Raw genomic sequence first — 12,906 nt, 5'->3', positions numbered from 1 at the left:
AAAAAGAAAACCTTTCTATTTTCTTTCCTGTAGACGGTCGATGTGACTGCTTTTGTTTCTTGTTTCACATTTATTGGCAGTGGCAAACAACTGGATTTGTTTGTGGTTTGCGACCTCTACTTTCTCTACTCTGTTGCGATGTTATTATGGGCATGCAAAACATAGCCTTTACTGCCAGTTTTGAACAAAACTACGCTTTGCTTCGCCTCACTTCAGATGAGTTGATGGAAGCGGGCCTAATTCACTTTTTTGCTTTCTTGCATCACTCCAAAGTATTGCTTAAAATCTGCTTGACAATTGGTTGGAAACGATACAGAAATCTTTCAAACCAGATGCTCATTTTTGTTCCTGACACTAAATATCTTTTGGATCAAGACATTTCCGTCCATTTTCCGTTCAGCTAATCCTTAAAAGAGGCATATTTTAGCTTATTTGAAACTTTCCACTTTGCAGCAGATTTCAGGGGATTTTCATCTCATTACATTGAGCAATACACCAATCTGACACCAGCGTCAGCGACAATACTCACATATAGCAGATCGGAGCTCGGACATGACATGACAATACACATTTAAAAAAAGGTTTCTTTGTCAATGTCATAATAAGAAACTCAGATCTCAGACTCAGCTTTCAGTGTTGGACTGTTATTATCTGGTTGAGATAAGTAATGTTAGTGTTTGTGCTCCTGTCGCAGGTCCAGTCTCTGGCATCAAGGCCTAAATCATGTGAAGTGCCTGGAATCAAGTAAGTCTGAAGGCAGTGACACAGGGTCAATATTTTGCTTTGTAAATACCCTATTTATTTTTCTTCATCAGTAATATGATGTGTTGATGCCACAGTAGTGGTTTCAGCTGGTGAACAGAAACAATGGAGTCCTGGAAATGAAATACCACACATTCCCACCACGTCAAACAGGATGTCTGTGTTCCTCTTTACACGTCGAACTCTTTTGAAATAAGAGGAACGCAGTCATTACAATCAGACTCCACTGACATTGTTTAACAACAGTTTGTTAAGACTATTGTCTTCCCACTGCAAACGACCTCCGGTGTCATTTCATGATTTAAAAGCAAACGGATGTCTTCATTTTTACTAGCAATTCATTTGCTTTACAGCAGCAGCTTTTCCTTTGCATTGTTGCCAGTAGATGATACAGACCAGGCTGCATAGTATCATACAGAAAGCCTTCAGAGAGATTCTTAGAAAGCTGTTCTCCTGTCTAGTGTATAAATAAATGATCGATGAACAGAGTGATAAATATGATAGACAAAATATTTTGACCCGTGCAGCCAGCATCAAGAAACCGACACACTGTTTGTGTGTTTGTGGAGGCAAGCTTTTGTTCATTGTTTTGTGTTGTCGTCCCAGTTTGTGTGTATTTGTGTGGGAACAGACAACAATGAGTCACTGTTGCTGTTGTCGAGGCAGCATATCAGCAGAAATGGAAATTAGAGAAATAATAGAGGAAATGGAGAGTGGGTGGAAAGAAGAAGAGGGTAGAACAAGTGGATGGGAGTCAAACAAATGTCTCATCAAATTGAAATGCACATTTAATAATTTTACCTTCAATTATGTACAATATTTATATGAATTCAAATGCACCCTGAGCACCAGTGTTGTTCCAGCTGGGTCAAATGTTTTGTTTGTACCTCCCCTGCAGTATATTCCCGTCTCCGGAGCAGAACCCTGGTCTGTCCCACTACCAGGGCTTGTTAAATACCGGCGGCTCCCTGCCCGACCTCAGCAACCTGCACTTCCCCTCACCACTCTCCACCCCACTGGACCCTGAGGACAATGGAGGGTACCCCAACCTCAGCGGGGGCAGCAGCACCGGAAACCTGCCGGCAGCCATGATGCACCTTGGCATTGGCAACTCGCAGGGTGGGTGGAGCTTTGTGTTGGTGTGTGTGTCCGGTCTCTGCCTGTATGTTTGCGTGGTTCCCAACTTTTTTGACACATGATTTACAGGATTGTTTGTTTATGATGTCTCCACGGCAGCAACAGTCATAGGAGGAGGGCATCATGTTTTTAGGTTGTCCATACGTCCGTCTGTAGGTCCCATTCTCCTGAAGGCGATATCTCAGGAACGGCTCTCGGGAATTTCTTCAAATTCGAACCCTTTTTATTTCTAAATGGATAAATTGATGACATTTTATATCCCAAAGGTCAGCTTCACTGTGACATCATAATGCTCTGCTACTCATCTCACCATTACTTGACACCATAACTCAGGACCAAAAGGGGAAATTGTGACCATATTTCATCTGTGGTTGGACAAGTTGGTGACACTAATCTGTAGTGTCCATCTTGAAACTGGTGACTGATTCAATCTTCTGTGCTGTGGAGCTGAACGTGTGTGAAGCATCCACGTTTTACATTTTGTAGCTTCTTTGTATTTAATCAGAATCAGATTTATTAGCTGAGCTTGTTTCTTTCAATGAACTTACACGCTCAGAGACATACAGCAGTCGTCCTCCATGAGCTCATTGAGCTTCAGGTGATTGTTGTTGCACCATGTGATGAAGCTCTCTATCAGGCCTCTGTTCCATTTCGACACAACACTTAATATCTTGTATTGAACTCCTACAAAGTTGTCACTAGATTCACACGTGAATTCAAAACAGTTGGGACGCTTTGGAATATTCCACAGGTAAACAGGTTCACTGGTAACAGGTGATAGGATCATGATTCGGTTATGAGCATCCTCGAAAGCCTCGGCCATTCACAAGCAAGGATGGGGCGAGGTTCACCACTTTGTCAAACACATGATTTTATAAAGTGTATTACTACATGGGCTCAGGAACACTTGTTGTCAGTTAACACACTTTATTTTGTAACGTTTTACACAGCGTCCCATCTTTTGGAAACAGGACTAGAGTGTGACTCAGGCTTCATTTTTCTGTCTGAACCCCACCAAGTCCAAGAGAGAAATAACCGAGCCCGACCCAAACTCGGGGCCATTCTGTTTTTTTACGTCTGAACCCGACTCAGCGCAGTTAATGTAAGCTGAAGCACTGAGTTTGTGTTACCCTGTCACACAGAGTCCCACATGAATGTTTGCCACCTGAGAAGTAACACATTTAAGGCTCGTCATGTTAATAACAAATCCCAGCACTTAACACAACATGTAGCCCCAACACACACAGGTCCATCACACAGTATCACTTAGCACTTATTTTTACATTATATTTTCACTAAAAGAAACTGCACCATGTTGATTATCGTGAACAAACCTGACCCAGGTTTAAATCGGGTCCTGACTGGAGGATTTCGGTGGATTAAAAATATGTCGCCTAGCAACATGTCCCTAATCATAGTCTACGTGTCATTCGGTGTATTATTTGAATTTATTTAGTCATTCAACATGTGGTCCTTTTGACTCTCAAGACTATAAAATCTGTGTGCGTGAGTTGAAGTGATTCATCGCCTGCTGGGAGTGTAATTCTTGTCTGTAGGTGTAATAATAATAACACGTGTTACAGCTTCAGACTTAATGTTAGGAACCACTGACTGCTCCAGTGTTGTGAGCAGGTTCCACGTCTCTTTCTCTGCCAGCTAACTGTACTTTAAGGATAACTCATTGAATGATGTCTCTGTCTCCCTCTTCCTCACTCTGAACTCTGCTGCCTGATCTGATCACACCCACCGCTGCTCCCACTCAGTCTTTCCTTTCAGTGTTTTGTGAGTGTATGCGTGGTTGGGCTCTCATGTCGAACACAGTTCAACTTGGCCGAGCACCAAAGTGACAGAGGAACTCTGACCCTGTTCTGGCTCACTACAATCAGCTCTTTTCTTTTCCCTGTCTTTGCCCTACATCCCTCCCCAGTCGCACAATAAAGTCCAGTGTTTTGGGTCGGGGACTGGAGAACATGGTGGAAAATTGAGTACATGCGACATCATAACTTCCACATGATCTTCTTGGTTTCTAATGGCCCATATCTGCTGCCTCATTATTTTCATTCTAATGTACATTTACACTTTGATACTGTCCCTGCAGGTCTGTCCTCCTCTCTGAGCAACCCCTCAATCCAGGCGTCCCTCAACAACTGCCAACTGCAGTCGTCGCTCAGCAATCCCTCCATCAACTCGTCCCTGCGTATGTCCAACAACTCCCCCCGGCGGCGGCCCGCTCCCATCAGCCCCCTCACCCTGTCTCCTGGCACCGAGCAGCGCAGGGGTCTGGCCAAGCAGCTGTCTCCGACCATGTCGCCCTCACTGTCCCCCATCACACAGGTACACACACTTCACACCAGAGTTTGAAGGGATTGTCTCTTTTGTAGTGCAGTGGAATAACAATAAAATCTTAAATTCATGTAGCAGACCAACACATATTTGCTATATTAGGCCTTAAAAGTCATTAATTTTGAATATGCTAGGTCTTTAACACTTTTAGTTTATTTGAATGTATTTTTGTCAAATGATTAAGGCTCTTCTGCATGAAAGTCCACATTTCTGATTTCTCATTTCCTTCCTTTCCTACCACTGAACATAAAACTGTCTGTACTTCACCTGTTGGCAAAATGTAGATTAGCCTGCCTCATTCTCACAACCATAGTCATACATATAACCTGCCTTTTCACAGGGCCGCATAAATACAACTTACCTTCGTACTTAGGTGCAATGCTTCAATAAGAAAAACACGATTTGTCCAAAAGTCGGTCTGAAATTTAAATCTCAAAATAGGTCTTCGCTGAGGAAAGTCAGCTGAAGTTTCGTGTTCCACAAAACATTTCTGGAGCTGCACAGAAAAACAGTGTTGCAGCCTTCTGCTGAACAACTGAAGTAGCTGGAGACTCGTTTAAAAATGTAAAAATAAGAGACAACTGAATAAAAACATGAAATTACTCCATTCAGCTGCCTTTTATCTGGTGTAATCCAAAGCTTTGGATGCCCCGAGATCCCATATTGATTTGAGAATATTTTATTTACACCTTTGAAGCACGGACGTACTTGTGCATCAGAACAGGGGTGTGTGCTAACACTTTTATCTTAGCAGCCACAGTGAAGATTTCAGCTTTAAAAAGAGCATAAATAATGTCTGTTCAAATCAATTCAGGATCTTGGGGCTTCCGGAGACTTGAACTACGCCAGACAAACTGGATGGAGCCATTTAATGGTGAATGTTTTTCTGTGAAGCTCAATAAATGTTTTGTACACTATGAAACTGCACCCGACTTTGGGTGAACTGTTCCTTTATTAAGCATCAAACTGAATTGTGTGATACCTGCAGACACCCTACTTGAACTCTTGATGATTTGAGGCTCTGACATCTCCAGTTTCTCTGCAGCTCGTTAACTAAGAACCACTGCTGTCAAAATTACTAAAGCTAGAGCTAAATCCAAAAAAACATCTTTAACAATCGGAAATGTACAGTGATGTAAAATTAGATCCGACCGCCAAGTAAAAATTCCTCCTGTTGCAAAAAATATCCCAAAACACTGGTGCAGTTGTTTCTACCCGAGCTTTGATGGGAGAATGTTGCTGAGTAATGACACAACAATCAGAGTAAATACATTTCAAGTCCTGAGTCTGTATTCAAGTTGTAGTCAGTCTTTAGTGACTCCTGCTGGCTCCTTTGTCCTGTGTAGGGAGTTGCTTTGGATACCAGCAACATGCCAAGGGAGCCGCCCCCACCCTATCCGCTCTACCAACAATCCCAGCATGCAGTGGACCCGAGCCGACAACGCCAACAGCAGCAGCAGCAGCAGCAGCAGCAGCCACAGCAGCAGCAACAGCAGCCTGTTTCCCCCCTTCAGAACATCCAGATGGACTTCAACGCGAGCCAAGTGAGTGCCATGAACAGCGTCTTTGTCAGGGTGTGTGTGTAGAGAGTACACACTCATCATATTTTGAGCACCAGTGTTTGTGATGCTCTGTTGATGATAATAACTTGTTTTTATCTCCCTGCAGGGCAGCAATTAGTGTGGAAGATTAGATTCAACACAAAAATTGTATTAACTCAACACAAGTCGGGTAATCACATTCACGGTGGAGCTTGTTTTTCTTGCTCCACAACAGTTAAAAATATTCTGTAGATGTTTTCCTCAGCGATGAATATAAAGCTCTGTAGTACCTCCAAAAATCAAGACATTCATATCTTGATGGGACTCGTAGGTTACATTCATGTTGGACACCATATCATACTACTTAAAGTGGAGTTCATTCAGAGGTATCGCAGCCAACCAGTGAAGTTTCATATGTAGACAAATACATTTTTTCTTTCAAGTCTATAAACTCAGTTAACAGATTATCAGAACTGTTAGAACATCATTTTCTGTCGATATTTTTTTCCCCCCAAACTCGACAACAAAGTCATGTTTCGCGACTCTTTTCTTCCCTGACAGAACAACAACATGGCGGCACTCTTCAACGACCCCTTCATGGAGCCACAGTTCTCCAATCGCCAGAGCAAGACGCTCCCCTATCAGGTAGAGACACACACACACACACACACACACACACACACACACACACACACATAGTAGTGTGTGTTACATCTGGATGGGCAGAAACAGAGATTTTTGGAAACAATGATGCAGACACAAACGTTGCTTTCTAATTGTGCCGTATCAGTGTATGTGGCATTATCGGCGAATGTGACTCCATTGACATCATGGTGTTACAGTATTATCCAGGAGGATTCTGTGAAGAGCAGTCACGTTTCCTGTTTTCAGGATACATTATCTGTTGCCTCAGTACCAGCCCTGGTGCCTGTAACATATGTACTACAAACTAAAGTAAAAAATCTTCTGTAGTTCTTCTGCAATTAAGCAACCAACGGCAGAGTGCACAGTCTGCTTCCTGTTCATGCCCAGTTTACATGAATGGCCATGTAGTATGTGTGTTCAGGTTTCAGAGTTCTCTGAAACAGTGTGGAAACACTCGTCTGGACGGAGATTGCAGCAAATGAAACTGTGACAGTGATGGACACTCACAGCAGTATCCACCTGTTACACAGAAGTAAATCTTTTACATAAACAGGTGATATCTAGGACTTTTTCCAGCTTTACAGGAGAAACGTCTCTGTGACATCAGTACACTGAAAACGACATGATGTTTTCTCCAGGAGTTTGTGAGCAGGATAAATGTATATCTCATGAATGGATTCTCGTGAAATCTGGCCGACAAGATAACTAGTAATTCAGTTTCTTGTCAGACAGCAGAGCTGAACAGAATGTGCCATCAGTTGCAGTGTTAATAAGGTTTTCTATGCACTGTAGATGTTATGAGAAAACATGTGAAGACATCGAGCTGCCAGGGCGAAACACAACGACAACTCGTCTCACTGATTCTTTGCATTTTTTCTTTCGTTTGCCATTTTCTCTCCGCCATCTGTCGGCTAGTTGGACCAGTTTAATCTGTTGGAAAACGCGATGAGTTCCACAGCGGGGGGTTCTTGCTTCGACCCGTCCTCCTCCTCCTCCTCCTTGCTCTACTACTCCCAGGCTTCCCTCGCAGGCCTGGGTGGCAGCCATGGCAATCTGCAGGACCAAATGAGGTCCAACATGCTGTACTCCAACTGCAGCGGAGGACTGCCCAACATCATACTCACAGGTAAGTCTAACGGTTGGTTGGTTGGTTGTGTTGGTTTCCATCACAGGCCACCGTAGGTGCACCCTGGCAAGAGGAAGTCAGTGTTGTTGTGTTTTATTTAGCATGTATGGGTCTGTGAACTGTTTACTTTCTTTCATTGTTTGTCTTATATTTTTAAAGGACAAAATAAACCAGTCATATAACAAACAAAAAGAGACATTCAAACTCTGAATTTTAAACTTACAATATTAATAATAATACAAACAAAGATATTAGAGGAAGGATCAGAGGAAAATAAGGTCCCCAGAACACTGTTTGAAGCTAGAAAGGTGGCAGGGTCCGCCACATATAAACAAAGTAGAACAGTATGAAATTGTGTTGTCCTTTAAGGTCAGTTTGTTTATTCAGTTTATTCAGTCATGAAAACAAAAGAGTTTATTTTTTAAAGTTTGTTTATGCATTAAAAAAATCAGTCAATGAAGATCTTTCTCTTCTCATTAAAATTTCAAGAATATTTCCTTAAATTTTCATTATTCACACTGTCACAGAGTGCGCATATTAGCAGGAGTGTGTCGTCATGTTAGTGATTCTTTCCTGAGGCACAAATCAAACGAGCGTCGGCAGAGCGGCGTGTTTTCCAGGAATCAATCATAGCAGGTTGACATTTCTCCCAGAAGGAAGATGAACATACATTCATGAACTCAGCCGCCTCAGGCTCCAGCTTTGTTTTTTGACTGCGGGTGCTGATATTTTGTCTTTTTCTGGCAGCGTCAGATTTATCTAAAAAAGAGCTGTCAGGACTAAGGATGAGTGCAGCGACTCTGTGAGTTATATCGAGAGGAAGTGTTTTCTGAGCAGGAGAAAAAACGTTCACCCACCATCATCTGTTTCTCTCTCTCAGATGACTCCAACCCCAGTCTGTCAAAGGACATCAGCAGCGCACTGTGTACGGTGCCTGAGTGTTTCGACTCGGAGGGAGGCTTCCCATTGGAGGACGAGCTGCGCATCGAGCCCCTCAGCCTGGACGGCCTGAGCATGCTCAGCGATCCCGACATGGTGCTGCCGGACCCATCTGTGGAGGATACGTTCCGCAGCGACAGACTCTGAACATAAAGAGCGTCACGGGTTCAGCACACATGGAGTTGCAGTGTATAGAGTGTACAAATCTGAATATGCATGCAAACGATCTCTATATGGCCACTGTGCATGCGTCCACTGCCACTAAGATTCATTAAATGTGAAAGACGAGAACATGTGCACAGTCATGCACAAACACTTTTAAAGGAGGAGACGTGTGAACAAACACAGTTTACACCTGCTTCATGCAAAGTTACCCTCGCACACGCACAAGCTCGTGTTTCTCAGACTTTATTATTTTAATCGAGGCGAGTCGATGTCAGTTTGAAATCAGCTCTGAGCGTCTGCACCTCGGAGGGACACGTGAGACGATCCAGCGAGGAGCCGAAGTCCTCCCGCTCACAGCCTCCCCGAAGCCATGGCAACCCCGTCGCCATGGTTACACACCATAGCAACCCCATCGCCATGCTGAGGAGCAGCAGAAATGCCAAAACACAATTTTACTTTTCTCCAGTAAATGAGGGAACGTTACTGATCACAGCTGGAGCAGTCAGACGTGTCGGCGGTGAAACATCTGGCAGCCCGGCTTCCTTCAGGTGGAGTGAAAAGCCGCCGTGCCGCGGCCGCTTTAGGCTCTCGAACTATCGTGGTAGAAATGAAGAGCTTTTGTTTTAAATGTATTTCTTTACACATGCTATCAGATTATTTTTGAGATGTTTGCCACAGATCTATATAAATATAAATATAAATATATACACAATTCAATTTGTCTGATTAGAATGTATTTTCCAACTAGACACAAAAAGGGCAAACTGTTTACAAAGATGAGATTTTAATAAGTAAATATTACTTAAGAGTATAGATTTTTGAATTTCTAACTAAGAAATAAATTCTCAGATGAACTGAATAAATGCTATATTTTCCTTGTGATCTGGACGGATACTCCCCCTCTCCTCGCCTGCAGACGAGTCGCCTGTGGTTTCCTCTGTGACAGCACTGGGACAGCGTCAAAAAATCTTTCTTTTTTTTTTTTTTATCAAAAAGGAACTTTACATTTTTTTGAAAATACTTCTACGTACATTCATTGCATATGTTTTATTTTACATTTTGTACTGACTTGTAATGGCGCTTGTACTGTACTTTAAATCTTGTTGTGAATAAGGGCATGCGCTGTGCTACTGTGGATCGATTAAGTCCTGAATATGTTCTTTTTGCATCCGGCTTTCTGTCCTCGTGTTCCGGCTGTGCAGTGACAAACCCCCCCTTTCTAATAGTGACTCATTCAGAGAGCAGATTGTAATCATGTGGACATCGGACATCATGTAACATTGCACTTAATCTCTTTTGCACTAATTGGTTCACAGTGTGTAGACTGATAACGTTTTGGTTTTTTTTGTTTGTTTTTTTTAAACCTGATAACCCAAAGAAGTTAAATGAAGCCATTACAAAGAAAAGGGGCATTCCGTGACAACTCACGAGGTCCTCCTAGTTCATGTCATGGGTTGTCTTTAAAATAAATTCATGGGACCTTCTGTAAACCTGCAGCTGTACTCCAAAAACATGTTTTTGTATTTCTATTATGCTAAGTCTCACCACATGGCATCGTTTTTACTGGATTGGGTTTAAATTTATACTTTACAAGCTGAAACTTGCAAAATCACAGAATCTACTGAAAACAGCAGAAGACAGAACACAGCACAGATATCTGCCCATGAAATTAAACCACTGAATGTCATCTGACAGCGAGTGAAATGGATATTTTAAAAGATAATTTAATGATGGAACGATGTGACATCTTTGAATATTCTGGGAATTCTGGTAGTTTTATACCTTCGCCCTATATTTACATGTTTTGGTGTGTAAATGATTCATACTGAACCAAAACTTCTGGAGTTGGAGGCTGCAACAAAATCCTTCTTGGCAGCTCCAACTGTCAAAGTTATGCTTGTTTTTGGCAGCGACAGGCTGAGTTTGTACCTTTTTGTTAAAGGTAGTCTCATTTAAGGAGAAGTTTGGTCTTTGAAATCTTGCGAGAGTTGAGTCGTTACACTTGTTGCTTCATCCAGATTGTCAGAATCTGTTAAATATTCATCCAAGACTTTGGAAATAAATTCTTGCTGGCAGTTTCTCTACGTAAACTCCAAACTCCCTCTGCTCAACTATAACTCACATGTTTCCGGTGACAGAAAGGATTTTACTCTGTAACAGAAAGTTCTCTCTCTGTCAGACACTTAAAAAAACAACCTCGGCCTGTTGGTGACAAATATGAGCACTTTTAGTGGACGTAACTTTGACGGCTGTGTCGATCTCCTGCCGATCCCCTTTAACACTTTCACATGAAAAAGTTTCGAGGGAAATTAAAAATCTTTAAAAGCGTTTGTTTTTGTTTTCAGCTCTGAAGCGATATTTTGTAACATCTGTGGCACTGAACTTTTTAAGCAAGACCAAATAACTTGTAGATGTGACAGAACGACATTGATGCTACACAGAGTCAACATTTGGTTACAACGAAGTGAAAACTGGTGGAAATATGAGTTTTGGAAAATGAAAGATTATTTGTTCAGGTCAGAGTGATAAATCTTTCCTAATTTGATTATATAATAACCATAAACCGTCTGCAACAACTATTTGAATGAGCGCATGTTGCACATTAGGGTCTCTTAGATGTTCAGGACAAATTTCAACCCAGTCCAGAGAAATAAAACGCAATTTGTCAGACTCATAAATCTCAAAAATGACTTAATTCCGCTCTGAAAGGCCAAACTTTAAAAAAAAAACATAAATCAGAACTAATAAAAATATTTGGAGTTCGGGTCCCGTGAATTTAATAGAAGTTTTTTTCATGAATTCCTTTTAGAAAATCCGTCGCATGAACTTGGAAAAGTCCTCAACTCTGTGAGTCGACATCAAAATGACCCAAAAAGTGAGACTTTTGTGACTCGACAGTCGCTGCACATTCACTCAGTACACCAGCAACAGGTGTGATTTTGATACGATGTGAGGAACCTGGTGACCGTGTGGTCCTGTAGTAGTGTTTTTGTAAAGAGATCATATTTAAAGTTATGTAATAACTCGGCCATTTAGGGCATTGAGTGCCCCCTAGTGTTTTAATAAAGTGAAAGAGTTATTTTTAATATTGCTTCTGAGAGGATGTGGAGCAGATGTCTCCTTTTAGCTATGCAACTTTTTTTCAATTGAGTGCAACAACCTGTTGAACAGGTGCAACTTGTACATTATGCAGTGCAACATGGCTTGCAGGTTTATTTTGCCGTGTTCACAAATGTGGGGATCAAATTTGCTATAAAATCACAATATTACATGTGTCCAGTGTCCACAGCGTGTGTGTCGGCTGTCAGTTAGCAGAATTAACTGATCGGCGGTCAGAGAACAAGAGCGTTTATAGTGAATGGTTCACAGGAGCTCGTGCTACGTGTTGGACTGTTTGTGTTTTTAGTTTTTTACCCGCCTGCACTGTGTGGACCGTATGAAAGAGATTCAGTGTGATTATTTGTTGAATATGAAGTGAAGAGGGGCGTCGGTGTTTTATAAGAGTTTATATTCAGTTACAGCTGTTAAACATTTGTACCTGCTCTCTGGTCGCTCTGTGGGTGAGCGATGGAGCCACTTTCCTGTTGGTTCCTGATGTTTTCTTCCCGCCTGTTCCTCCCTCTGTCCCGGCCTGTTTGCTGCTGCCTTCTGCTGCCTTACTTTGTTTCGATTTTTGACTTTTCATATTCCAGCAGTAACCTGTATCAGCTCGTAATCACTTCCCTTTAGCTTTAGCTCTGTTTGGTACTAACTTCTCGTCGTTCTGTTCCGTCACTGTTTGTTTTGTTTTTTTTGGTGTCTTACTTTTTTAGTTGCATTTTAAAATGTACAGTTCTGTTATTTAAAGAATGGTCTTGTCCACTAGTGTTACTACTTTTTTTTTTTTTTTTTTGTAATGTCATTTGAGTTTGTTTTTTTTCTCCCCCCCAAGATATAAAATGTTCTTGGTTTGTAACGTATGTTATAGTGCTTATCTTTCTGATTTAATATAAACAATAAAACTCTATACTGTGTATTAAGTCTAAAGGCTCTGCTGTGTGGAAACATCACAGGATGTAGTTGTTGTTGTGGCCAGTAGATGGCAGCAGAGCGATGAGGTTCAGCTGTACACACCCCATGAAGAGAAACATCTCTGTGTTGTTTGGAGAGTTTTTTACATCCTTTCTTTTCTATTTGTTTAATTTATTCAATCTAGTTGGAAAGTTCTGAGAAGAAAAGACGTGTTTATAAACCGTCAGTGAAGGAGAG

At 41.7% G+C, this 12,906-nt stretch overlaps 1 protein-coding gene across 1 annotated transcript in view; it reads left to right on the top strand.

Annotated features, from left to right (window-relative positions):
- Positions 1-12,677, top strand: part of crtc3 (CREB regulated transcription coactivator 3) — a 44,977-nt gene extending 32,300 nt beyond the window's left edge. Inside the window, exons 9-16 of the mRNA XM_073464138.1 lie at positions 695-744; positions 1,661-1,881; positions 3,998-4,233; positions 5,057-5,116; positions 5,589-5,786; positions 6,345-6,428; positions 7,344-7,554; positions 8,435-12,677. Coding sequence (XP_073320239.1) covers positions 695-744; positions 1,661-1,881; positions 3,998-4,233; positions 5,057-5,116; positions 5,589-5,786; positions 6,345-6,428; positions 7,344-7,554; positions 8,435-8,640 — 1,266 coding nt within the window. The 3' untranslated portion in view covers positions 8,641-12,677. The remainder of the gene's footprint in view (positions 1-694; positions 745-1,660; positions 1,882-3,997; positions 4,234-5,056; positions 5,117-5,588; positions 5,787-6,344; positions 6,429-7,343; positions 7,555-8,434) is intronic.
- The last annotated feature ends 229 nt before the right edge of the window (positions 12,678-12,906 follow it).

The sequence above is a fragment of the Pagrus major genome, chromosome 4 (genome assembly GCF_040436345.1).
Source record: "Pagrus major chromosome 4, Pma_NU_1.0".
NCBI classification, from domain to species: Eukaryota; Metazoa; Chordata; class Actinopteri; order Spariformes; family Sparidae; genus Pagrus; species Pagrus major.
The sequence above is the reverse complement of the archived record's forward strand: the minus strand, read 5'-3'. Positions and strand labels throughout refer to the sequence as shown.